The following is a 27808-nucleotide window of genomic DNA, read 5'->3' on the forward strand; positions in this document are numbered from 1 at the left end:
CCGTTTTACTTGTTTCTAATATTCTAGTGTTTATCGCGTTACGAACAGAACGTGTCTCTTGAATCGTGTTATCGTGTTCGCGTTCAGCTACCATAGTTTCGATGCGTTGAGGAGCATTTATGTGGAAATTATTTTCCCGTTTCACAGTTAGATTTACCTCCCTCGAGCCATAAATTTTTCCATTATCTACTTGCTCTTTGCAAGTCGAACGATTTTCATTCTTTTGCATACTGCGATATTTTTCAACGCGTTTCGTCCTTTGTTCCTTTTTGGGATTAATTCTCCTTATTTGTCGATAGGTTCTCGGGTCATCGTCGCCACTGCTGGTTACGTCTGAAAACATTTGCGTACTTAAAAAGTAGGAGGTGTTAGGTGGTGATGTTCGCGATTCGACAGAAATATTTGCTGGTTTAGTGCAGCTTATCACTCCGCAATGTTCGCAGATTTTCATCGACGGATCGTTCGACAGAATTTCTCCCAACGTTTCGTTGCTACATCGGCGTATCAAAGATTGTAGCTTGACTATGATATCGCGAAATCGAGACATGGATGATAAAGAATTTTTAGGAGACGATTCTTCCAACGAGTTGCAAATTTTGTAGATAGCACCCAATTCGATTAACGGGCCAACATGATCTATGTCTTTGCAAACCTGATCATTCATTTTGCCAAAAACTTTGTTTATCGATTTCTCCATATCGGAATTACACGCGTAATATCTTAAGAGCAAATCGATATCGAATGGTCTGTCCGCGTTTCTAAACGAATCTACCCTTTGTTTGGAGGATGGAAAGCTTCTGATGTTTGACTTCAAGTTCGTGGAATATGGAACGTTCCTTTGCATGTACGAATTATTATTTTGAACGTACGAATGAGTAACCTTTAAACTATCGCATTCGTGAATTGTGCTCAGAGTTTTTATGGAATATTTGTGAGCAGCGTCGAAAGTTGGAGTTTCCGCAACAGGTTCGAAGATTCGTACTTCTATGTACTTATTTTGATCCATCTTTTATGGACACGTTCGTTTTTCGATACTAGCGGGTTGTGCTCTTATCGCTATTTTGACTCGTAAAAAATCGGTATATCCCTTTTACGTTATAGTTAATAATACAATCCATTTTATGACATTCATTGCATGCAAATTTGACAATGATTCGAGTAATATGTACGAATTTTCCTTTAAAACGTTTGATAAGCGAGTGTTTATTTATTTTTTAGTACTTTAATCCGATTCAGTTCGAAGTTGAGGTTACATCGGCAATTCTATCGTAATACAAACAGGGTTTTAAAATTTTAAAGATCAAGTCTATTGATAGATTATTAATATTGACTTATACGTTTAATTTAATGAAATACTTAATAAAAAAAAGATCATTCTATAAATTAAGCGGGCAACACCTTGCTTTTTTGGTGCCAAACTGAAAATAAACGTTCAACGTCTTCTGACATTTTCCGGAACACGTGCAAACATTTCATAAGTTCACTTCAGGGTGTCGGTAACCCTATACAAATTTCGTACTTGATTCATGTTTGAACTTATTATTAATCGATTTACCAAATAAACTGCTAAACAAATAGAGTAAATTTTAAAAATAAAAATAAACGTACACCGCACCTAGCAAAATTCAAGTGCATACATATTTGCCATGCGTATAGAAAATCTGACGATCATTTCCGACAGCTACGATTTCAGTTCTCTGTCGAGTTGATAATGCCTCAAATTATGGTCGAAGCCTTTGCAAGAAGTTTAATCGACAAGATAATGTTGGAAGCTTTTGACGTGGTTGATACAAATGATCGTAAGCAGTTATCATCTTATACAGGCAATATTTGATTAAATCTTATTTTATCCTATATATAGATACGATATGCGAAATGTTGCATATTACGTTTCGGTAATTGCTTTCCTTTTCGTGCTAGAATAAACGTGTTTAACTTGTAGCTCATTATTTTCATTATTAGCGGAATTAATGTTAACAAATTGAAATTATTGAACAATAATGTTGTCAGAAAAATTACAAATGCTGGATCATCAACAAGAATCTGCTGGCAATCAATCGCAGATCACACGAACAATGCTGCAAATACAAGATCGTTTGAGCGTAGATCGCAACGAACCGGAAACCACAGAATTAATAGAAAAGATGGTGCTTGGTTTACGTAATCTGCAAATCGGAGATTCTACTTCCGTGCCCTATCACATATCCAAATTAGAAAAACAGGTAAATGGAAATAGCATTGTGAAAAGTGCAAATAATTCTGGGATTGGCGATAAGAAAATAATTATTCTCTAAGTGGTTCTTTCTAACGTTCAATTCATTAAACAGGTAAAACACGTAGTACGCAACATCGAAAATGTTTCACACGCAGCAGAGCCGACCAATTTTGTGGAAATGCACACGACTCAGGGTCAGGGTGATGTGCATCAAATAGTGCACGATGCTGTTATCGAAACCACAACAGATCCAACGTGCACTCGTCTGGAGAAGGAACTTGAAAACTCGAACGAAGCGACTAGAGTATCTATCAATTTACTTTACCAAATGATCGAGGAACTTGAAACGAAAATGGAAGAATCCGAGCAAAGGAAAGAAGATGTATCGGAAACTGTTAGCAAAGAAAAGATCGAGGTTTGGGAGGAAACGGAAGAACAGTTTATAAGAAGCATCGAAAGTATCGATGATCCTGATCAGAATAACATCGATTATGTACCCGATAACGACGTTAGGAGCAACGTATGTGATTTTGCGTACGAAGAAATTACATCTTCGTTCGTCGCATCATCAACGCCTTTCACGAAGAATGCCTCATTGGAGGACGTAACAATCGAGGAAATTGCGTCCTCGGCCCTATCTGATCAGGAGGAAGGTCGTTCGTTGGAAGATAAAACGTCCAGTAAAACGAAGAAAATGACTCACAATGAAACACAATCGGAAGAGCGGAAGAGAAAGGGTATTTTAAGTAGAACACGGAAATTATTGCGAACCATTTTTGGCCGTCGGAAGAAATGAGTCAAACGTCGGCTCGACGTTCAAATTCTTTCCTCGACGGAGTTATGGAACGATCGGATGTACAACATCTAAATATCCACTTGTAAACCTAGTTTTTAAGAGAGAAATGCGCTGGTTGTTCGCGTCGAGTTGATAAAAATAACTCCCTAGTTTAGCCATCAGCTGGCCACGCGTCCGGTATAGTCTACGTACGCCAAGCTCTTACGAAGTTATACGAGACGTGAAATAAATTCCACGCGTTCCTAGGAACACCGCGGAGGAAAAGATGTATCTTAAAAATTTTATACAATACAGTAACTTTTTTGGTAATCACGTGTATCTTTGATTTATCGGACGATTGCTTGACGTAAAAGGCGAAGATCGGCGATATTAAGGGCGCGATGGGTATACGAGATCGAAGGCCGTCCAGCGTGTATTTTTGTTTGTCGCATGTACTCTGCGTTGCAGATCTGGCAGCCATGACATACGAACGGTATCACCGAAAACCATTTATCGTAACAAGGAAGCACAGCTTCTAAACCGCGTTGTCTCTCGAACTGTTTTTGGACCGCAGCGTTGCCAATACCCTCTTCGTCCGAACCGAGCTTTTCGAGCTGGTTCTCCTTGTAATTCGCGTGATCACTGCGCCATCTACAGAAATAAAATAAATAAATTTGGTAACACCCGATACCACTTCTGGTTCACGCTCCGTTCGATTAACATCTAGCAGTACCAGACACGTTACAATGGTAAGCTCTTGATTTTCTCTTCCAATTTTCGATATACGACGAAAATTTTATCCATAAATCCATCGTTTAATTTAGTTTAATTTAGTTTCCACTCTTTCTTGGTATTCTTAAAGTTTCTTTTGACACTTTTAAAGGATATATGTTTTTAATTATTTAATAATTTAGTTATGTCGTTACTGAGAATTCCTTTAAGAGAAACTTTGCTACGATGTATTTTATATCGATAGATTTCCCATTAAAATGTTTTGTATTTCGATATAATTTTTATAAATAATAACGATAATAAATAGTATTGCGTGATAACTTGTGAATATTTAATGATATCTCTTTTGCATTACAGGCAGACCTCAGTGCAAAGGACGTCGAAAGTGAGTAAAACATATGGAAAATACTTGGTTTTTGTGTACGTGTTTGAAATTACCTGTGCAATAGAAATAATAGGCAGGATTTTAAGGAATAGCAAATACAACCAACTATAAGATACATTTTAAATTAACAGTGAACTATCGAGTGAATACCGCGAGTAATTTTATGTGTGAGGAAACGCAGGAAAAAGTGAGGGAAATTCTCTGCGAAGGGTAATTTAAAGATCGAAGAAAAATGTGTTTATGACGCGATATTTCCAAGAATATAAAATATTGTCGTAGATCGAAGAACATGATATTCCTCGTTAAACAAGTTACGCGATAATCGATTTCTCACCACGATATATATTATATTTAAAGCGCGTTAAACTTATGGCTGCAAGGGAAACGGCACGTTTAAAATTCGTTTGAATTATTCCGTAATTATGTTTGGCATTCACGATACGGTTCTAAACGTAAGTAGTAAGACGGTAACTCGATGTACCGCGTGAAAAATGTTACGTAATCGTTAGTATTCGGTAAAACGGAGGTGTAATCACCCCGAACGGGAAGCGCCATTTCAAAAATAGTTAGTACCGTGTTCTTATATGGCTCGGCGGGGGTAATCTGACCCACTACTACTTCCACCAGTAGGTTCTTGAATCGGTCGCTGGGTGGGAGCCGCTCAGTCTCAAAATAGAACAATATTTTTGAACCAGGTACGCACGAACAGCCACGCTTCAGCTGATATTAACCCAGATTTCACTTAGCATATACCTGCGTTCTTAATTTAAAATCGACATTGACATTTTTTTAATCACGAAGCAAAATATTTTTTTCCAATAACTACCGCCTGTCAAGTAAACCTACCTATCACTCTTTAAATATCAAAAGGTCCTATAATCCATCGAAACAAATTTTAAAATGGACACTCGGAAGAACGATCATGAGCGATACGTAATAAGATTTTCTTTGTTTCCTTTCTTTATCAAACAGAGGCAGAATTTGCCTTTTCCATTTACGATGCGGATGGCTCGATGACTCTCGATGCCGTCAACCTTGGTGACGTACTTCGGGCCCTCAACCTGAATCCTACAAACGCCAGCATAGAAAAGCTTGGAGGAACGAAAAAGAAGGGCGAGAAGTTGCTGAAGCTCGACGAATTCTTGCCGATCTACAGCCAGTGTAAAAAGGACAAGGATCAGGGATGCTACGAAGATTTTCTCGAATGTTTGAAACTATACGATAAACAGGAAAATGGAACTATGATGGCTGCTGAACTTTCACACACACTGCTTGCGCTCGGTATTATAATCATCCTATATTTCATCATCGTCGACTAGAGAAAAATATTACTCGTAGGCGTATAAAAATAGTTTAAAATCTGTATATTTTTAACGATATCAAGGAAGTTAGTAACACGAATAGAAGTTTCAAAGTATTTTACCGTTTTTCCGGCCGCTTAACATCTTTAACAAACACAAAGAGAGTAACTTCAGATTTATCTTTTAACGCACGATTCTATACGCGTATTTTGTATAATCTTTTAGGTGAGAAATTAACCGACGCGGAAGTAGAGGAAGTACTGAAGGATTGTATGGACCCAGAAGATGATGAAGGTTTCATCCCCTATGATCGTAAGTATCGATTCGTCACAATGAAATATATGCATCTCGCGAAATAGAAGTTGAAAAGAAGCGTGTTTTATACGAGCTGCATCAGTGAGTTACATTAATATAGAGCATCGCTAGATTAAAGAAGAGCAGCAGCGAACAATAAAATATGCGTTTGTTTAACGGTTCGTTCTACCAGTAGACGTTGATATTACAGTAGAAAATTTAAAAAAAAGATTGTCCCCTTTGTATTTTCCCATTGTACAGTGTTCAGTAGCTTAGTCCTGTAGAGTATTTTTATATAGCTGCCCAAAATGTCCAGGAAGTCAGAGGAATCGAACGATCGTTCGGGCCCCGTTTCTTGTTTTCCCTACCGTTTAACATTTCCACGTGTTTTGTGTTCTGCAGCATTCTTGAAGAAGATGATGGTGCTATTGTAAACAAACCAGACGTCAATATCACAAATTTCGCCTTTCGTAAGTACACCCTGTAGCGTAACGTGCATCTCCATGAGTTTTCTGTCTTTCCTCCTTATTCTTTCGTTTCTTCTTTGCCTCTTTTCACCTATATATTAACACAATTTTCTGCCTCCTATTTGACTACGCACATGTCACATTTTATAGGACGCAACGAATCTACGTGGCAGGGATGCTGAAATCGATAACCTGCTTCTCGTACAGCAACACGTACAAAAGCTTAAGATGTATTCATGCACGAGATCCGTGACTCAAGACACTCGGTAGTGTCGTTGGCGTGGATTTCAGAAAACGATGCTCAACCTTAATCGTTTCCTCGAGTTCTCGTCGATTACAAGACGACAAGAAGACGGTTTCAAACTATATTTGACTATCGTACTGTAATTTGTCATACTATTTTATACTATCTTATGTGTCTAAAACATTACATATGCACAGATAGATGTACATTTTAGGCAAATTAGATATACATAGAACGATCTAGACGTTTGATATTTATTTGTGTCACGGATTTCTCTGCATCAAAAGAAAGCACTGTTTCAATCATGCCGTTTCGTTTCGACAACATTAACTCTGTTATTAATTATCTACGCTACTTCTATCAATGAAGGCGTTCATTTGTTATTTAAGTTACAGAAGCTTTCTATTAATATTAATGAACAACGAGAGATTCACAAGTGTATATATAAATCATCGCAATATATCCGGGAAATTTTACGTGCCCACAGGACATTTCGAGCTTGGAAAATTGACACAAAAATTACAAAATGCGATATAGCATTTTCTGTGGCATCATGAAATTATGTTTGCACATGAAATTATTCTAATATTTATTGTATATTTTAAATGGCTCATATATGTGTATTCGGCACCAAGTTTGATTGACATAGCGGTACACCAGATCCGTATTTTCTTTAGAATAAGATGTTAATATCGATTGTCTTGTTTCTAGCGTTCCTTCGTAGATTGTGCGAGAAAGACAGCGAATGAAGTGGCAACGCGGCAACCATTATGCGGTATTCATCCTTCGGTGAACTTCGCGTCAACGAGGAACATGTTCATTCTTCATACTTATCGTCTTACTCATCCCCTGTTAAAAAATCTCCTGGCGCTTAGGCGCTCCACGCTTCTCATAATTCTGCACAGAACGGCGAAATACAATTCGAATCGCTCTTATCGTCATTAGGATCTTTTGTAAAAAATGAAAAGAAAGAACAGGATAAAATAAAACCTTTTAATATAAAATAAATTCATCAAAGGGAAAGATGATATGAAATACCAATCACGTCTGTTTGATTTGGTTGAATGTAACGTTGTATAAGGTATATGTATTTATAATAAGAACGATGTATAATATCTTAATATATGCATACTAACGCTGAAACAAACCGAGTGAAGAGATCGGTGTTATTTTACTTCTTATCGTATTAATTTAATGAACTATGCCCTTCGTAGAACGAGGAGTGTGAAAAGTTTCACGCCGTTGACAGTCTTCCAGGGAAGTTTGAAAAGTATTTGCCGATTTGTACATCTACGTTATATTTTCACACGTTCGGATGATATAATTATAATGTAAATAAAATCATAAAAACATGTTTTGTACAAATCCAAAACGTCTATGTTTTTATATAAATTATAGATCTATGATATCATTAAATTATCGGATTATCGTCTGATTATTATTGAAAAATCATCAAATTGGCAGTCAGCAAGTCATTCTATCTAGTACTGGTATAATTTTATTTTATTCGGAAAATTTCATGAACTTAGTCCAACAATTCCTACCACGTGCTCTACATCCTACCTATTTGAAAATGTTTATAATAACTTTCATAATCATCTAAAAATATCTATGATAATTTTAGTCTACTACTTATTTCTACTACTATCTTTTTAGTTAAAATATAACATTGATTTTGAACAAAGACAAATTTGAGGGAACGGAGAAACTGTAAATTTCAAGTTTCTGTACACTTTTAACCATACGACGAACAATTTAAAAATTGAATCTATTATTTGTTAACTGAATCGAACCATGAATGATAAACATCGTTTTCGGTGGCGAGAAAACGAGGGGTGGCGGTCTATTTGGCGGAAGGGTGAGTGCGCGATACTCGAACCGCATTCGCTGTCTGTTCGCTACGCGACACGGAGCACCTGAGAATCGTACGAACGGCAAGAGGTTCGTAAACGCTCGGCGATTTCCGATGGCGAGGCGTGGGGCCTTCGGGTGATCCCGGAAGGCCGGCGGTCGAGCCAGTCAGTTCAAACGCGTCGCAAGTGTCGCGCGTTCCTCAACTTTCATCGTATCTCATTGAATCGCGCATCTCCTCTCGTTGTTTCGCGCGTATTACGGCGTGACGAGCAGTGCGTGGAAGTCGACCACTGCGAATACCAAGAATTCTCGCCTAACCCTAAAGAGAACGACCCTCAGTATCGTTGACCGAGAAGATGACGGATGTACAAGTGAATTCGAACAACGACGACACCGCCAGCAACTTGCAACAGAATGACGACGTCATGCAGCGAACAGGTTGGTGTTCATTATGCGCGCGATTCTCTATGTAACGCTATTTTCATGAGCCAGCTCGAACGCCGGAACACGATGAAGATCATTGGTGGAACATCAGTTTCGCCATCTTGTTGAATATATACACTGTCAGAAAATCACATTCTCTTCCATAATATTTTTAACCTGATTCATCATACACATATTCGTTAGTATTACTGCTACTATTGTTAAAAGATTCGATTTATCCGAGAAGGAAACCATTCAAGAATATGGTTTATCTATTTTATGTTAAAAGGTATGTTTGTTTTTCATTGGTTAGGGGTGTGCGTTTATGGATTATTTCAAGGGATTTGAACGATAAAGGGAAACGGGTTGCGGCGGACATGTTTATCCCGGAATTCTTTTTGTTATAGAATGACACACGATTATTATTGGTTTATGGTATAATTCGTCGGATTGATCGATCGTGTTGAAGTGCCGAAAATATACTCGGTTAATTATTGAAACGTATCCAAATGCAAAAAAGATTCTAAGGAATTTCTGTAACAAAGATAATATCTGAGATTTAGATAAATCCAAAGGCAATGATAATATAACATATCTATTGGTTAAAAGATAATAAACGCTTGTTATGATAAAGTCTGTAATATTAAAACAAAATGTTTGGCTGTGATTAATATAAAAGCATGGATTAGGATGGGCAGGTTATCTTTTCTCTCGGTTTAATAAAATTTGATGTTTCGTTTTATTAAAAATCCTATAAAAGGCATCGTTCATTTTCTCGATTATATCTACACATAGCGTTGTATCTACCAACTATATCTGTAATACTAATCGCAGAATTAAGAGACACTCCAACATGCACATGTTTACTGTTGAAGACTGTACAGTGGCCTCGGTGTCCGGGGGCATTAGACTCAAAGCGATGAGAAAACCCGGCACATAATATTGAATCGTAAGACTGGGAAGTCTTTTAGATGCTGATTAATTTAATGCAGCGTGTTGTCAGGCGCCCATGCATAATTAATTCTACATCTTGTGCTCGATTTACGCGAATCAAGATAATCGTGGTCTACCATTGTTGTTCGTTGTGCAAAGTCTGTGCGAAGTCTATGCGAAGTCGCTTTAAGAGGAAACAGGCAACAAGGGGAAATCTTTCGGCACATTATTTCAGAATGCAAATGTTTTAAAAATCATATAACGGGAGTTTAAAGTCGCGTATCGAGGTAAATCTTCGTGTTAGATTCGAAGTAACAATGGAACGCTCGTCGCGAAGCATTATTAATATCTACATAGAAAATTGGTAATGAGAAACGAAAAGTTTGTCATCGTGAGGTTCTCTTAATGGATCTTGAAATGAACGTACATCACGCGAATGTCACATTGCCATTCAACTCGCTAAGTTAATTCGGGAAATTGTCGTGACTGTGACTATTGCAAATTACTAATTTAGGCATCGTTGCATCACCGCCATCAACAGGGCGAAAAAATCCACTCAGAGGAAGGCTATATCGTGTGTCAATTAGGAAATTGCCGAACGTCAATGAAATAACGATGTTTCGTGGGTGTATAATTGTGGAATTAACCGGGCTCACCTTCGATGATCAGCTTGAAACCTTAATCGAATGACCCTCTCTTGGTGTTCAAATGGAGTAACACTTCGGTCGGACTGGCATCCGCAATTTGTGCCACACTTCCGGAGAACTTGCAATACGAAGAGAGTCCTACGGTTATCCCGGCTGTTATTTCCAATGTCTGTGTACAAAACGTTCACACGCCCGTTATACTTCCAACAACCCGATTATTTTTCACGAATATATCAACATTATCGTCATAGTCTTCTATTGTCATAAACTTCTAAAGGAAAAAAAAGAACTTCTTAACAAGCGTTTAGACAATTTTTTTGCGCTCTTAGCGCGCAGTTTCTTACAAATAATAGATACGGATATATACATTTTCTCGAATAAACCTCTACAAACGATCAGACTAAAATGAATGGTTTGTTAGGTTTTACGCGCATGACTAATACGCGAGTACCTATCGTTACACGAATGCTTATCGTTACACGAGTAGGGGGCCAAGGTCCTTCTCGTTACCCATGTCCCGCTTTACGCCCTGCCGTGCATCGTAATTATTAGAACGATTTGCATCGTACTCTCCAGTGTCGAATGTTTATGCAAGAATATTATCCGTATCGATCCTAGTCATCTTTTTCTTAATTAACATGCTTCGTAAATGTATTACAAATGTACGAAGAATACAACTTTGCTTCAGTAATGAAATGGAATAAAGTTTCTCATAAACATCAATCTCTGGAATGCATAATCGACAATTTCTTGCACTTTCGATATTGCAACAATGGTTTCCTCCAGATTTAAATGCTCTAGAAGACGTATCAGACGATACCACCCGCACGTATCCCGGTAATCTGACAACAATATGTTCTTGCATATACAACTTTTAAGTCTTTAGTCATTAAGTAGAGCTAACTGTGCGAGCAAACAACAAAGTTCACACTTTATTAATCTCGACCAACAAGTCGTTAAATAACGACTGAAATTTCATCCATTCCAAGCAGCTTTGATTTCATATAAAAACAATAATATCAAGTTTGCGATAAATACTATACAAAAAATTTCTTTCTTGGAAAAAAAAAGCAGGATTTTTCGCAACGCAGATACAGACTCAAACCTATTCTCTTAAAGATACACGCGCGAAACGATGAAACTTAATGGTCTATTAATCAAAGAGCCAGAAATAATAAAAAAAAATAATGTAACATCAGCCTTTTGCTTGTCTTTAATAACAATTTATGTGTTACTCTTAAAAAGACATTCCGTTTCAGCATTGGATTCGCCGAATACTCCGCGCGATATTTTTGACGCAGAAACCTCGGTTTCCATAGGTTGCAACCTTTAAAGTATTTTAGAAAATAGAAAAGGAGAAAAAACTTTACAAAGGCCAATAAAAATCAATTGCATCCTCGTTGTTTGTTACCCTTGATCTCGGCGAGATATAGGCACAGGTATATCGAATTACGAAACTGTACAAGTTGCCGATGAAAATATCGGACTAACTACTTTATTGTATAGTATATAGTGTATAGTACATAGTGTCCCGCACGAAATATTGACCAAACTCTCCTGGTAAAACGCAACCACCTGCAATTTCGTGTAATTTCATCGTGTTTGCACGTGATTAGCCGCGTTTAACTTATTAACGAGAGCAATTTCTCCGTGACCTATCGTTTAGATTTATTGAAAGTCAATGGACGATCCATTGAGAGTAGAGTTCACTGACCGGCAAAGTTCTTTGAATCTACCGACGATGAATACTAGGAAAAATGGGAGAAGCCCTCGACCCCGTCTCGTTCAAGACGCACCTACACAGCATCCGTGATTATCTACCCACTTCCAAAGCTTTGGAGGGGCTTCCTTCCTATGGAGGGTCGTATAAGCTAAAGGCATGTCGAGGCGAACTCTAATGAGCCACGCTCCGATGATTTGAGTGCAATATTAAATTTGTCCCTTTGTTACCTTTTCCTTGGATGATAACAAGCGTTAAAGCGTACCGGAAATTCGCTATAATTCCCAATAATTCGTTTCGCTATTTATCGAAGAGTCGCGTGGTATACGAAACACGGTGAAGTTTCATTGGCATCGACGCTACGCGATTATCGCGATTACGTTGCAAAGGTTTGAATTAAATTAAAAAATGTATATAGAAGTTTAGACAATTTTGCGAAATTTAAATTCCACATTAGAATCATATCTATTCTTAGAAACAGTGGTTACGCCAACTCACCATTATGTAATAATTTGCGATACCTATGTGTCTCTCGCAGCACGCTGCACTATGGCCTTGATCACATCTTTTCTCGATTCATTAAATTCTTAGGTAGTTTATCCGTAAAATCGACCAATGATCGATATTTCTTTAAAATTCGAACTCAGCTATGTATTTAAGCCACGAAAGAAATTTTTTAACAAATTTTCGACACTGTTCAAAATATTTTTCTTCTGGAACCATACGTATATCCTTATCGACTTCTGGCGAAAACCCGTATCGGATTAACAAGTATCAGGTTTGCAACACGCCAATTAACATCGTTATATGGTAACATGAATAGACAGCAGCATTTCGTTTGACTTGGTGGGGTTCGTTTGTAACATTAGCATTCTGCGCTTTTTCTGCAATCTCTCACCAAATTGGTAATGCAACCTAAAAAGTAAAATTTCCTTAGAATTTGGCAAATAAGGGAAAGCGATAGAGATATGTATATTTCCTACTCTAACTCGTTACTTGCCAATTCACCGATATTATTGACAAATTATTGTGCAAAACCGAGTTCGATGACACCCGCCACAATGAATCGAGCGTAACACGTATCGCGTTTTTGGTCACAGGACGTTGCGTTCGCGCGAACATCTCGTAACACTTATCTCCGCGTCGATCTCGTGTCTAAAAGTGCAACGCACTTAATCTACATAAGCCAGACGATGCAAGTGGACACGGATTTCCTTAAACGAAAGTGTGGACGGCGTGTTTGGTATCAATTCATCGTGTCGAAGCCGCATTCGGACAGGCGCCCCTTCACCGATTTGTTCCGCTTTCCGTTAAAGGCTACACTGCGAGCTGTAAACATGTCCTCGAAACGATTAAACCCGTAACCAATGGGGGCCGCGAATTCAAAGATACATACGTATCCACACCCGTGCACCTGACATGTCGTTTTTACTTGTCCTGTGCAACAACCGCATACCAATAACGCCTCGATTCTGACATACCGGTGATTACGTCAGCTTTATAATCGTATCACGCAACGCAATCGGTTTTGTCGCGCAATATTGATAAACCAGTTAAGAATAAATACTCGTTTGATGTGCACCGAGTGGACCGTGATGGAAGAAATAGGTTTGTTTATCTTTCGATCGCCAAGGAGAACAGGCGCCACGATTGTTTTAAAGTCGCCTTTCGATTCAGTGATATTATAGCTTAATTATCAGCCCATAACATAACACGAGTGAGTTTTCCTCAGTTGTATTGAAATTAAGTTTGTATATTATATTCAGCGTTTACTGTCTCCTTTGTAGATAAATTTATTTTAAGTATATTTTATTCTCTATGTACATAATTCTTATAAGTGTTACATAAAGATAAGTGTTATCAGTAAATACGACAGTATACAGTAAATCAGTAAGTACTTGTGTTGACAAGTAATAAAGAAATGAATTCTAGATTTAACTCACATTCGGCTAAAATTTTAAAGCTGTTATACAGTATGTTTACCTTTTTTCGTTTCTTTTTTTTTTTTTTTTTTTTTTTGGTAACACAATTCACTGGATAAATGTTTTGTGATTAGCATTTTATCGAAAGCGTCGGATTAATAAAGAAGATATTTCTTTGTAAGCGGTAAACAATTCATTTTATTGGAAGTAAATTGCCAATTATTCTTCGTCTGTCCCACATCACGAGTAATTTATGAATTTAAGTCCTTTGCTCGCATATGGTCATTAACGTATAATTCTCATCGTTGAAGTTCTAAAATGACATGTGAGGTGGACTAACTTTGCATATGATAATCGATGATGTCACATCTCGAGAATGACCAGGATTATTCACGAATGAATCTATGATTGTCCGAGTTCCTTAACACGAAGCAGACGTATGCATAATTTTATATAACATACTTAAAAAGTGGATGACCTTTAACGTCATAATTATCGAAAATTTTAGATTCTCGAGAAACATATTCGCGAGCACGGAAAAATTTATATGTATTTTATTGTTATAGCGGATTGTTGTGCAGAATATAATCCCAATTAGATAATAATAAAACGAACGGTACGGTTTTCTAAATATAAATGTAAAAATAGCAGATCTACCTTGCTTCTAGACGTCCCATTTATCTAGATGCTATTTTTTTTCTCGAATTCTTTGGTAGCTTTAAAAAAATCATAGTTTACGGGAATCTATTCCTACTACTACCATTCTTATAGTTTTATTTTATTTTCGGCTATCTGTTCGGACCGACGTAGTTTAGGTTTCCCTGCATTCTTGGAAAAGCAATAAAATAATGTCTTTTACTATCAAGAATTAAACATTGATAATTTTTTTACAATTTGTACTAAAACAATAGAACGTTTCAGCGTTAGTGCATAAAAGAAGTTAATGAAAGTGGGTTATTGATATTTCTTTCAACCGAGAACAAACTTATATCACATTCGAGCGAATGTACCCTTCCCGTGTCTCGCGTAAAGCAGGAAGGGGCTGCGCGTACTCGTACAAAGGCAAAGTAAAGGGCGAGGGGTTGTGGCGAAAGAGGGGGAGAAGCAGAAGAGAGGGTTTGTACGAGCGCCAGACAGGAGAATCGATAATAAAACGACGCGACGTCGCACAGCATCCAAGCCCCACTAGGATGGAAGCATTTTCTTTAAACGTTTAGGATTTCTCCACTTTCATAAAGAATAATCGTATTTGGATACAGATTGTCCGTGTATCGTTGTTCTGTAAAAATCTCTGCAAACATTGTTATTTATCTTATAAACTGTATATGTATACGGAAATACTTACAAAGAAAATACTTTTATAAATTAAATTGTAACAAGACGAATATCACAAATTTGTTTAGCTACTGTCGCTTATTCGTTTCTCAAATCAGTCTGTTTTCCATCATGCTCCCAGCCACAATTCGGTTGAACATTCACAAGTCAGTTAACTTACGTTTATTTGATCGCATCGATACAGATCCGAATGCAATTAGTTTTAATAATCAATATCATTATTATTAATTTTAATAATGATACGTATAGTATAAAAATAAATGAATAACTAATACATTAGTTCAAAAAGGTATTAATAGACTCGCTTTGTTTTAGTATTTCTGTTTACCGAAGTGATACATTAGTAAGAATATTCAAGTCGCGAAATATAGGTATGGTTCTACTAGTTGGAAGCGAAAGGTGAAAAAGCAAAAAGAATTAATAAGTGTCAGCTAACGAGTGGTGACGCAGCTGGTGACGCGAACAATAGGAGAAAAAGCACAAATTTGCATATGTCCCTAAAGCCTAAAAGGATCGTAAACCAACAATAGAAGAAAAAAAAAACAGACGGTGGAAAAAATTGTAGACAGGAAACTACGGATTCTGATTAGAAATAAGCAAGTCATACTTTGTTATAAATGTTTATTCGATCCTTAAATGAGGAGAAATGCGAACATTTGGAAAATCGTTATAAATAATTCCATTCGCGGTGTCGAAAGCGATTTAATTACTTGTAACATCGTTTACGCGACACCGTTAATATCTTAATAAGATAACCGATCCTCTTTAAGTTACTTCATACGATTGATGGGCACACCCTTGTCAATTATCATTATAGTTCTCGATGTCGAGGCGTAACTGATTGTTGGAGTAAGATCGCCAATATGCTATATCGTCTTACCGGTAATTGTACGACGTACGGCTAATGGACCAAATCGTTGTCTCAGACGTAGAATTATCTGTCGTTTAATGACCAAAAACTGGTTGCATCATTGGTATCCAGTAAAAAGAAGATCATAGGTAAAAAAGATCTTTCGCTGATAGAACAAATGAAATTCTCAAACGACTCGATGAAGTTCTTTCGAATAGTTTCAATCTTTTGCTGTTTCAGTTTTCAATTTTGACTGCAACTGAAGCTTCTTCGAATAGGAAAGTAAAGTTTATTTCGTTTATTTTACTTCGGTTCGTCGCGTTTTAATTTTTTTTTTTTTTTTTTTTTTGTATACGTTCCAATTATGTGACATTATTGGCTAATGTTCTTACATTTGCGCGTTAGTAACAAGTTGAGCATTTTAAATACACGATGCTCGACAAACTCTATTGGACCGTGGCGGTTAAGTGGAAGATACAATTCAAAAGGCATTAGATCGGTGGAATTTAGGCTACCTACGTAATTAGCAAAGATAACTTTTAAGTGTCGTGAATCGACCAACGCTGGGTATCTAAATGTAGATAACTCTCATGATGAAGAGGGGATAAAAGACGGAAAGAGAAAAAGAGAGAATGCGTAGCGTCGTGTGCATCCGCGTGTTGCGTAGGCGTGTTTGTACGTAAGATCGTCAAATCTAACCACTTTAAACAAGTATCAGTCTACAATACACGCTCTAAGAATAGCATTAGTGTCACCTTTACTTTTTTCTCTGACTAATCCTCATAGATATCGTGTCTTTAATGTAACTGACGTGGTATACAAACTGTCTCATGCAACTACATGAAACTCGAAACGAATTTTTAAACTCGATGTACCACTTATCTATATCTAAATCGGGCAATTCCTGATTTTTATCCAATACCGTACACGTGCAAATACTTTTGTAACGAGGAAAGCAAAGTTCACTTCCACTCGTTATACTGGATTAAGATAAGCACGGCAAAAATGCGAAGAGAGAAATCTGTTGAACGCAAGCCTTGTTATTCTTACGACGCGTCAAACTTTTCAAAGAGTCATGCATTGACGAACATATTCAGTACGGTGTCAATAGAATTAATGACGTATGGAATAGAGTATTTTTTTACGTGATATAAAAAAAGAAGATCCAAATAAGTAATTAGAAAGGACGATATTTCAGTCGACTTTAATCGATGATTAGGATTCTGACGTATTACTTTGCATGATATCAGCGTCTTCCGATGTTCATTTCCGTTCGACATCTTCCGTTCATCTTGGTACCCAGAGCCTAATGGCACATTGTCTCCTTTGATGAACCAATGGGTTGTATTTTGGGAAGGCGTTCATCCGGGACGAGTTGTAAAGCCGTAAGGTTACATAAATGTCACGACTCGTGCGCGTTTCTTCGTGTACTCGCATATTTGTCCGCGGTTTCGATGCGTTAACTGACGAAGATCGACACCCATGTACAAATTGATGCGACACGCTTACAAAAATATCTCGTACTAATATTCAAAGGTAGTTTCCGTTTACGATTTCCTTAAAATTTTTAATAAATTATAACTATTATTTAGATCTCATTCAACATACCTGAAGATCTTTAATGTTTCAACTTAAGCAGCAAGATACTATTTTTGCAAGGTGTCTTACCTTACCAGGTAATGAATATCAATAAGGAATACACGAGAGCCAGAGGATGAGCTAAACTATCGATTCTTAACGATAAGAGAGAACTCTGGTACGTGGCTCGATTCCAAGGGGGCCTTTGCAAGGCTTCCGTCGTTGTGGATTAGTAATCTTCGATTAGACGCACGACTACGAGGGGCAATACACCTTATGAATAAAATTTCTTTCCAGTCCTTATTCATCCGTAAATCAAAGCCAGTAATCCTTTATTGTTTTCTTACTCGACGATGTAATTTATATTAATTAAAAGCTTGTAGTGTATTAATTGGACGAATTTCCCATGAAAAAGGTTACGTATACATGAAATACATTCAGAATGAAATCTATTGTCGCGATTACGTTCACAGCTTCAAATTATATTGTACAAAAAAAATCTACGCTAAACGTAGATTAAAATATGTATTAAACGAAAGACTGAATTTTGAATCGAAATATGATAAATCTACGCTGCTTTTAAAATGCCCGCGTAAAGATATAAGTTGGAAATTCTTAAAAAATACATATAGTGTTAGAAAATTAAATCTACGATCGGTATTATCCCCGTCGGTACGTGATTTTGAATAATTAAGAAAGTTATCAAAACTTTCGGACACGAACATTCTTACCGGAAGATGGTTGTAACGACTAGTATCGATTTTGTGATGAACGAGTCCATTCGTGGTTTTGTCCGTACAAATAGCGACTGATGATATAATTTCATGTATTCGTAATAAAAATAAACGAATAAAATATGAAATAAATAGAAAGTAGGTCTACAATAGATCGTGTGCAATAAAATATTTATCATCGCTATGAACCTCTTATAGAAAATTAGTTATATATTAAGCGGAAATTAATTATAAACTAAGTCATTTATAAAAATTTTATTAGAAGTATATATAAAATGGATCATACATACAAAATATAATTTACAAATAATCTGAAATTCTATCAATTATATATATTTTGTTCATAAACAAATGCTATAAGGTTTTGCGAGGTCGAAAGTAAACCAGCAAACCACCGAAGGTAAAAGTTGTACGTGTCGAACGCAGTTAGAAGACACTAAAACTATTTAATGCCTCGAGCAATTTGTGACAAAAATGGTATTCAACAGAAATCTTAACCTGTCGCGAGACTAACACATGCGTACATATGTAATACATGTATCGTAATAGTCGCACGAATAAACTGTTTTTGTTCGTGCAACGCGAAATATACGGCTTTTATTTTTCTTTGAAAATTATTTTACCTAAAATATTGATTTTATCATATCAATATAAATATATCGGTATAAATGTTTACCTGGCATGTATTGCGTAATTATAGCTCTAAAATAATTAATAAAATTGTCATGATATTTCTTGGAAAATGTATAAGCTGAAAGATGAAGTGACATATATTTTAATACATTAGGAAAACAAATTCGATGATAGCAAAACTCATATAATTTTAAAAAAATCAACTTACATCGATACTCAATTAACAGTTCTTTGTTTTATTTCAGGTAAGAGACGAGGTAAAAGTTTATGCCAGAGCAAAAAGTGAAGCGAAATCTCCAGCAACTAGAAACGTTTAGTAACCATGAACCCAAGAGAGTCCCTTCAAAAAGACAATATCGTCACGTATGTAACGTCTTAAAATTATATATCATTGACTCTGTTTTTATGACGTTTCTGCAATGAAACACGGCGCCTCCATGACGCCACTACGTATATTAGTTTGCTTGCTATTTGTCGATAATATCATCGCTTGGAGCGTAACACCGAGGGATTTGAAATGAATGAAACAACCGTTTCATTGAAGAAGAAGTTTGGCTGAATCTGTACACCACTAACGATAATATGTAATTGATGATGAGGCGCGAAATAACTCGAGAGCATCAACGAGTGACTTAGTCAAACCAGCAATTAATCAATAAAGATATTGAAACTCTGAACGTTGGAAACTGTTCCCGTGACATAAATGATATTTATCAACGACCAGATAACATTTTATTAAGTTACCAGAACTGAATTATGGATACATAGATAAGTTTTATTACCGACTTTGCGGTATAAAAAATTCCTCCTCGCATTTTATATTTTTTATGATATTTTATAATTACGAATAAAACGAACGTTATATCTTTATAGAAGAAATTTTTCGAAATACACGAGATTCATAGCATCAATCGTTTTACACTTTCTATCCCAATCAATCTTTGAAATATTTATCCTTATATGTGTAAAGCATTCCCGCGGATGTCGGAAGAGATTGACAAATTTTTGCATGTTACCGGGAATTACTTGGAAATTTGAAATATATCGCACTAACTGGGATGTCGACCGCACCAACGTAATAACAGTGGAATTAAAGTGGCTGGGTAGTAAAGGGTGCGCCACGCTTTATTCGCGCAACCAGCGTTCGATCCTTTCCTGCTTGCAAGATAAATGTATATTTGCTCTCAACGAACGGGAAAAGTCACGGTAATCAGAATGAAAGCGACAGACGTGTTTAACCATCTTTCATTTTCTTTTTGAGACCATGCTGTTAAGATATTGTTATAAGATAAAGAGAAGACGCGTAGAAGGATTAAAGCTTTTGTCAGTTAGTCGTGATAAGCTTCAGATTTTGTCGAAGATGCTAAAACTCTATAAACTTATCGGTTTTTAGCTGATCAACCACACAATCGCAACGACATTCTCGATTACATAATTATCGCAAGAGTTCGTTCTTTTTATCGCACGTCCTCGTCTACGAATTAATCGTCGATAACAGTTGCATCTTTTATGCAATTGTTCATCGATATTCGTGAAACGAAATTCCTCCGCGAGACGTCGAAAGCGTCGGCATTTCCCAGGCAACAACTCGTTCCATTGGACGCGCTGACAAAAAGCATAGTGGAAGGGAAAATTTGGTAGCCATTGCGTGCGGAAAAAAGGAGGACTGGTGCTACATAATTTATCGATAGATTGTTTCGTAAAAGCTCAACGAAGTCGTATGTGTATGGGTGGGTTATCGAGTGAGTCGGTTAGGTGGTCTCGTCGGGTGGTTGGGCGTGAGGCGCAGGAGCAGAGCACGCCAGGACAAACGGACGGACGTGGAACGACGAACGAACGTACCTTACCGAGGAAGGACTTCCAGGTCTTTAAACGAGCTAGTTTCTCGTGAGACACTGATCGACGAACAACCTGGAGATCGCGTTCGCAATTGCTATCGTGGGTCAGCATAGATTTTCAAATCAGGTAAGAGAAATTGTTATCCAAACGCGAGTAGCACCTTCGTTCGGTTCGCGAGTCTTGGATTCCAAGGATCGTGGACCCCCTTTTACGTCGTTACCAGAAAGATCGAAGGTGCTAGAAAGAACAGTGTCTTTTTTTCTTTTCCTGATATCTTGTAGGAACAGTTCGGAATTATTTAAACACGGATATCAGAATTAAGCACGAATGACATTCCGTGTGACGTGATTTCAATTTTACTCGGTGTCGTTTCACGCAAGGGTCTAGGATCTGTGACCTGTATTCGCAGTAGATTAATTGGCGAAGGATTTTCGACTGATTTTTTCGTCATCTTTTATCTCTGTTCGTCTTTGACGAGTCAAAGTTTCAGGAAAAATTCGCTTTTAAAAAATGTGCAACTTTTCGTCGTGCGAGTCCTGTAAATAAGATCTGACGTTTCAAATTTTTCTTAGTCCGATGAAATAAAACGTGATAACGTCTTGCTTCTCACATAACGAAGCTTCGAGCGGCTCAACATTTTCAAAGAATATCGTATGACGTGGAATATTAAATTATCGAACGTATATTTTAACTGCTCCTTTTTCTATAAAATATTGCCGAATAATTTTGTAGAAGTAGATACTTAGAGATACTGTAGATAGTAATCATTGACTACATTTCAGCTAATGCTTATGCAATTCATAGCGCGAGTAACTCGATAATTTGTTTTTAAATGGTTTCAGTACACCGATTCAAATTATTAGTGCAATCACCCGCAATAGTAATTGGAAGCAAACATCCATAGACGTATATAATACTTGCACAATACCTAGTTACACACTTAGAAGTGCACTCTTCGTCCACGTTCGTTATGACAATTATCTAATCCGAAGACTTTCAACGTGACATTCTATTTTATTACATACGTTAAACTCGTTTGTTTCCTTTCATCTCGACATTATTGCTGAAGTACATAAAATTCTTAATATCCTTAGCATCATAATTTTTATTTGATTCATTGTTTAGCAGTAGCGAAAGGACAATAGAAAAATGAATAGCAATATAGCGTATTGAATGTTATGTTAAATATAATAACGAGATACTTGATGACTACACGGGAAAAACACGATGAGTCATATTTTCCATTTTTCGCAGCAGAGAAATTTTAAAGTTTGATAATCTTAATCGATATCACATCGATGGTTTTGTGATCAGGTATACATTTTTTTTCAAATCTATCAAATTAATCACCTTTACATTAGCTTTCTCACCCTCTTTTGAACACACAAATTAATCATCTTTGCATTAGTTATTCTCTTAATCTTATATAAAATTACATAGATAGATGCAAACTTTATGTATGTATCGAAATGCTTCTTTTTAGCTACCAAGAAACATGGAAATTAGAAAATCGATAAAAATGGACTTGACATATTCTTCCCTTGTGATAGAATTTTAACACTTCGCTATATTAAAAGGATGAAAGAATTTCTGTATAAAATTTGCGCGTTCTTCAAAGTACGAACAAAATGCGTATTTCTGATTCGTTTCCATTAAGAATTTGCTGGATAGCCGTGGGACGATGTCGTGGAAATCGTTTGGAGAATTGTATCTGTACGTGATCCGAGAATTCGAAGTGTCGGTCATCAATTGGTGATTATATCGACTATACCAGGCATTCTGTTGGCATTTAAATCTCTTTTATTCTCAATTCTCTACAGTGACTTTCGAAAATCGAGGATATTTTACGTTAGCGTCGCGAATACGACGTCCCAAATCGTTAAGTGCTGGAACCTTTGTGAAATTCCCCTTTGTTCGATAGGCGTAAGTTAACACTATCGTTTAATTCGAATTGATTTGGAATAAAAGTTCGAAATTTTAGACATACGTCTACAATATCACCAAAAATATTTACTTCTCATAAGTTCAGATACAAAATTGTTGGAGAAAAACATATTTCTTCGTTTTCTAGCAATAGCAACGTCTGCAAGTAAAGTACTTGTCACTTATGTTTAACGGTAATCTGTATTATATTATTCGATATCAAATTGTGATCTACAATTTCATTGCCATAATATTTTTTTAAGTCTTGAAGATGTTTCTAATTTCGATTTGTAAATCGATTCGAACACAGATCTGTTTTTAGCGTTGTTGCTATGTACATGGATTCTTCTTCTCTATTCCCTCGTTCTTTTCTAATTTTATCCAAACGTATAAATACACTTTTTTGCATTGTAAACCATTGTAGAATCAGTCGATCAAAGTATGTATAGGAATATTGCAAAAATAGTATGTATACAGGGTGTTCGGTAACTGATGGTACAAGCGGAGAGGGGGTGATTCTACGCGAAAAAAGAAGTCGAAAATATGGAATAAAAATTTTTCGTTTGAGGCTTTGTTTTCGAGAAAATCGACTTTGAATTTTCGCTCGGTACGCGTGCGGTACGTTATAACGGATCTCACTGTAGATCGTTGTCTCGATGGAAAAATTAAAAAAAAAATAAAAAAAATAAAAAAAATTTTTATTCTATATTTTCTACTTCTTTTTTCGCGTAGAATCACCCCCTCTCCGCTTGTACCACCAGTTAGCAACCACCCTGTATATAATTCTCCATAGTCACGTTCTTCGTGTTATCCGGAAACGATCTGATTCGAAGTACGAAGTAATATATCTTCCCCGCATTTTTTCTTTAATTAAAATGCAAACCGTCGTTGCCAGTGCGATTTTTACAAACGTTTCAGTTCTATCAACAGGAAATCTTATTGGCGTAGAACTGGCGGTGCTGCGCTTGTAAATAGGTTAGCATCCAGGAAGCGTTGATGCGTTCTCGATAACTACGCCCACGTGACAATTGCACATCGACGCTGCAGGTGACTCAAAGATGCTGCTATAAGATAAAACGACGTCACTTATACGTTGTACATGCGCTGCCTCGCTGTTGTTATCAGTCGTTACCCCCAATCTGTCTTTTCATTTTGTCCGTAACAAAACTCGTAAATATCCGAAACGCACGCAAGAAATGTGTAGCAGAAAATAGAGGTTTAAAGTTATCATCGATAGTGGCCTTTGACGTTGTTGTGGCAGGATCCACAGGAGACGTAGAATTCGAGTCCTGATCGATGTTGATAGCTGCTACATAAAGTATCACGATTATTAATAAGGAAAAGCATATAGAACACTTTGTCTACACCTTATAGATAGAATTTCCAGGGCGTAAAACCACGAAATACACGATAGGCGTGAAGTATTGTATTACGAGCCATTTTCTCTCAGACTACCAAGAACAGTAGTAAATTTATATTTCGAGCTTCACTAGGGTTATTTATGTGCTATAATGTATTGTACCCTGTACGTAGTGTATTTTCGTAAAAAAAAAAAAAAAGAAATAAAGTTTGCTGTTATTTTGAAAACAGCTTAATACGTTAGTTTTAGGAAATTTTATTCGAAAGAAGTGATTACGTTCGTGGAATGTATTTTTATAATTCACGTGTGAAGAAAACGAAAACGAGAGGCCAAAAATTAAAAAAATTGACATTGTGGTAGTACAGTGTGTTTCAGAGCTGCGAATAAAGCAAACGATGTTAGAAGATGACGAAACACGTATCTTTTTCATCCATAAACACATTGTGACACGTTTTATTTGATATATTTTAATAATAAATTTTACTGAAAAACTAAACTACTTTTCGAACGAATAGGATTATAATGCCTAAGTAGTTAATTGGAAACAGTTTGAATATAATTACAAGTTTCATAAACCGTTTATGTTTATTGTGTCATGCATTTCTTGATAGCCCAATTTACATAGCCCCCACTGAAGAATCTAGTTTCGTCATACTCACACATGTCAACGGTAATAGGGTTTAAGTATCTTCTTTGTTGCTATACGCTGTAACACGACTAAAAGTTTTAACGTGTTATATTCATTCGTTGACCTGGATGCAGTTCGTTAGAATGATGTTTGCGTTAGACTCCGTATCGATCCTTGCAATTGAAAACAATAAAAATTAGCATGCATGCGTGTTAACTGTCATAAGCGTTAAATAAATTAGTCCGTCACATGCGTGACGTTTCCTCGCCGAATGATTCACGCAGTTTTTAATTTCTAAGAAATAGAATTTCCATATCCTTGAATTTATTCTCAGACCATTACAAATGTTTAGATGTGATACAACTATTGAGTCTGAAAACCATTGCAAAAAAGAATTTCAGAAACGAAAATTTGGATTTCTCTGTGACCAACAAATTGTCCTAATAGGTTTAGTTATCTAGGCCTGTGACAAATTCTTATTCCTCGAGCATCGCATCAGATATAGTTACCACCTACGCCTTGATCAAAGCCTGAGAAACGCGTAGCTACCTTCCAGTATTCCAGAGATCCAAAGTTACCAAACTAAATAGAAACGTTCCGGAAAATTTTACGCTAGAAAATCTTACGAAAGACATATTACGAGCAATTATTCCTAACGATATGGACAAAAATAGTATAAAAATTTGAAAAAATTCGAAGAAATTGGAATCTTTGGAGATATCGAAAAAAATGAAGATATTTGTATTTTAAAAAACGTTATTAAATAAAAATATTTTTAAAAAGATACACGTTCATAATTATTAAAACACCTCTCTTACGGAATATGATAATCGAGCCAGATTACCAAAAATGCGAATCTGTTAATTTAATGTTGAATTTAACAAAAACGTGCCGTAATTTTATTTATATATCGAGATACATTAGTGGCAGTCGTTAACAGGAATCAGGGTAACCCGACGGACAGTAGTTCAGGGTTAAGTCCTGATGTCGATCGGAAAATGGCGTGGCGAGACATTCTCCGTGCTATATTCACGTAAGATGACTCGAATCCGGTAATAGCCCGCGTGACATTCGTCACAGAAGTGTCGCAAGCTTTTTTTATGACGCGTGCACTCATTAGCAAGTTAACTTAACCGTATTACACGATGTGCATCCGTGTGCATATAAACGGTAGACTCGAACACGCTCGCCGGGTCGGATCAATAACTTCAGGAATGGGCACTTGCCGAGTAGTACAGACACGCTGTATATGACCTGTTTCTCGGTCTCCCTAGAAAATCAGAACGAAAGACTTTGATATACCAGCAATTATCTTCCAAAATGATTCCCCGGTCATCTTGTGGAAACGAGGTTCAACGGTCGAATTAATTTGACGTCTAGCGGCGTCTGATCAAATTGAAAGGTTCCTGATTCCATTTAAATAGTATGCAACGTGTAATTATTAAGTAACGCTGCTCGAATAAATTCTATTCGAAACAAATTTACCGAAAGGGGAGCGCAGCAACTGAACAAAGGAGTAAATGAGCAAACAAGCTACAAGGCTGTTCTCGGTCAAAAAGCTTATCCCATAAATTACAAGAAGGGGTTAAACGAGTCGATTTCGAAAGGTGTAGTTATTCCTGACCATCAGATAGTAGCTGAATCACGTGTTCACTGAAATCGAGTTCGCACGAAATTCTGGCCCGTATAGATTCGGAAAATTCTTAGGAAGGTCGTGTACACTAGAAGGGTGTAAGAGAATCGTGGGCGATATTTTCGTGAGTACATTGAAGGGGTAAAAAAGAAGAAAGTAGTAGATGCCTCGACTGATAAATACGTCTGAAGGTTACTAGAAGGTTACAGATCGTATTAATTATATATGAACGACTATAATACATTGACCTCGTATTTTAATCAAACGCAAACGTTATACCAAAGCCAGAAAAAACGTCTGGCTTGATTTGGCGAAGAAATTCGGTTGTAATTGGTGACGAAGAAATTCAGTTGTAATCGATGACGAAGACTTGGTAAAAATATAGCTCATTTACATTAAATCGCGAGGCAAAAATTTGCGTGATAGAAAACAAATTAATTTCAAAATTTGATCATATCATAAGTACACGATCGTTGCTCTTTATGTGTTTCGATATGATAGATTTGCATGTGCGATAAAGTTAGTAAAGACTTGGACGTTTTGATATACGAGGCATACCTATGTTCTCAAAGAAAATACTCTAACGTCGTAATCAGTCAAATCGTGAATGCGTTGTGGGAATACCTCAATTATATTGGTCTTTCGCACGAAGCTGCCATGGTTTCGTGATACCTACAGCAATGTATTTACCAAGGTTAACCATTGCCACTATTATACGTAGAAATGCGATCCTCCTGTGTTCTACAGTTAGAATGGTTGCGTGCGTTCCATCCTCTAGGCTCTACACCCCTGAAACTTTCTCCATCTTCTTTTTCCTCCCTTTCTTGTTCTTTCCTAATGAACCTTCACGCCTGCCAGCAGTTAATTACTTTTTGGCGTTAAAAACGTTTTCTTTTTCGTAATTAGTAGTAAATACTAGTTTTCTATGTATGTGTTTATGGAGTTTGTACGTAGGTATGACGCGAGGTAAAAATCCGGAAATAATTCCATTCCATGAAAGTACCATTCAACTGTATCGCATTAGTTTTCATTAGTAGAAGTTACAAGCAAAGGATCAGAAAATCGAGACCATTTCTAACCTAGCACACATACACGTACGAATCCACAATAATTATAGAGGCACTAATAAAATGCGCTGAAAGCAAATTGACACTGACTACAATGCTATATTCACGTTACTTGTCGTTGGCAAATAGCAGTACTTTTAGGCACGGTCATAGAGTGTTGTAAATTCTAAGTGAACGGTATAACTGTTGCACGCATCATATGTAGCTATCAAAACAGGTAGAAATAACAATATCGAGCAAATTGCATCCCTGATTGTCGTTGGATTATCCACAGGAACTAGTAGTTTGAACTTTGAACAATTTTATCTTTCAATCT

The 27808-nt window shown here is 36.7% G+C and overlaps 3 protein-coding genes across 12 annotated transcripts in view; all 3 read left to right on the forward strand.

The window, feature by feature from the left end:
* Positions 1-3740, forward strand: part of LOC126870466 (uncharacterized) — a 9183-nt gene extending 5443 nt beyond the window's left edge. Inside the window, exons 1-3 of one of the 2 annotated variants that reach the window (XM_050628220.1) lie at positions 1002-1799; positions 2011-2222; positions 2328-3740. In XM_050628220.1, the coding sequence (XP_050484177.1) occupies positions 1712-1799; positions 2011-2222; positions 2328-3011 (984 nt within the window). In that variant the 5' untranslated portion in view covers positions 1002-1711 and the 3' untranslated portion in view covers positions 3012-3740. Of the gene's footprint in view, positions 1-1001; positions 1800-2010; positions 2223-2327 lie in introns of those variants that run through there. The other variant, XM_050628221.1, reaches the window with a different exon arrangement.
* Positions 3581-7829, forward strand: LOC126870469 (myosin light chain alkali). 5 transcript variants are annotated; one of them, XM_050628227.1, is made up of 6 exons: positions 3581-3739; positions 4080-4107; positions 5080-5388; positions 5634-5720; positions 6105-6172; positions 7125-7829. In XM_050628227.1, the coding sequence occupies exons 1-5, from the start codon at positions 3737-3739 to the stop codon at positions 6134-6136; spliced, it is 459 nt and encodes a 152-aa protein (XP_050484184.1). In that variant the 5' UTR covers positions 3581-3736; the 3' UTR covers positions 6137-6172; positions 7125-7829. The 5 variants fall into 5 exon arrangements, with proteins under 5 accessions (XP_050484184.1, XP_050484185.1, XP_050484186.1 ...); XM_050628228.1 differs by lacking the exon at positions 7125-7829 and adding an exon at positions 6320-6655; XM_050628229.1 differs by lacking the exons at positions 6105-6172; positions 7125-7829 and adding an exon at positions 6320-6655.
* Positions 7830-8337: 508 nt separating this feature from the next.
* Positions 8338-27808, forward strand: part of LOC126870462 (serine/arginine repetitive matrix protein 2) — a 34625-nt gene continuing 15154 nt past the window's right edge. For 2 of the 5 annotated variants that reach the window (XM_050628207.1, XM_050628209.1), the window contains exon 1: positions 20846-21007. Coding sequence is in view for 1 of the 5 variants with exons in the window: in XM_050628208.1 (XP_050484165.1) it covers positions 8682-8705 (24 nt within the window). In the remaining 4 variants the exon portion in view is untranslated. Of the gene's footprint in view, positions 8706-20774; positions 21008-27808 lie in introns of those variants that run through there. The other 3 variants (XM_050628208.1, XM_050628211.1, XM_050628210.1) reach the window with 3 other exon arrangements.

The sequence above is a fragment of the Bombus huntii genome, chromosome 10 (genome assembly GCF_024542735.1).
Source record: "Bombus huntii isolate Logan2020A chromosome 10, iyBomHunt1.1, whole genome shotgun sequence".
NCBI lineage: Eukaryota > Metazoa > Arthropoda > Insecta > Hymenoptera > Apidae > Bombus > Bombus huntii.

Bases quoted from the DNA above. Each gene is read 5' to 3' on its own strand.
- LOC126870469 (XM_050628225.1), top strand. The intron at 4,108-5,079 runs GTGAGTAAAACA...TTTATCAAACAG, and splicing joins CAGTGCAAAGGACGTCGAAA to AGGCAGAATTTGCCTTTTCC. The intron at 5,721-7,124 runs GTAAGTATCGAT...TCTTGTTTCTAG, and splicing joins AGGTTTCATCCCCTATGATC to CGTTCCTTCGTAGATTGTGC.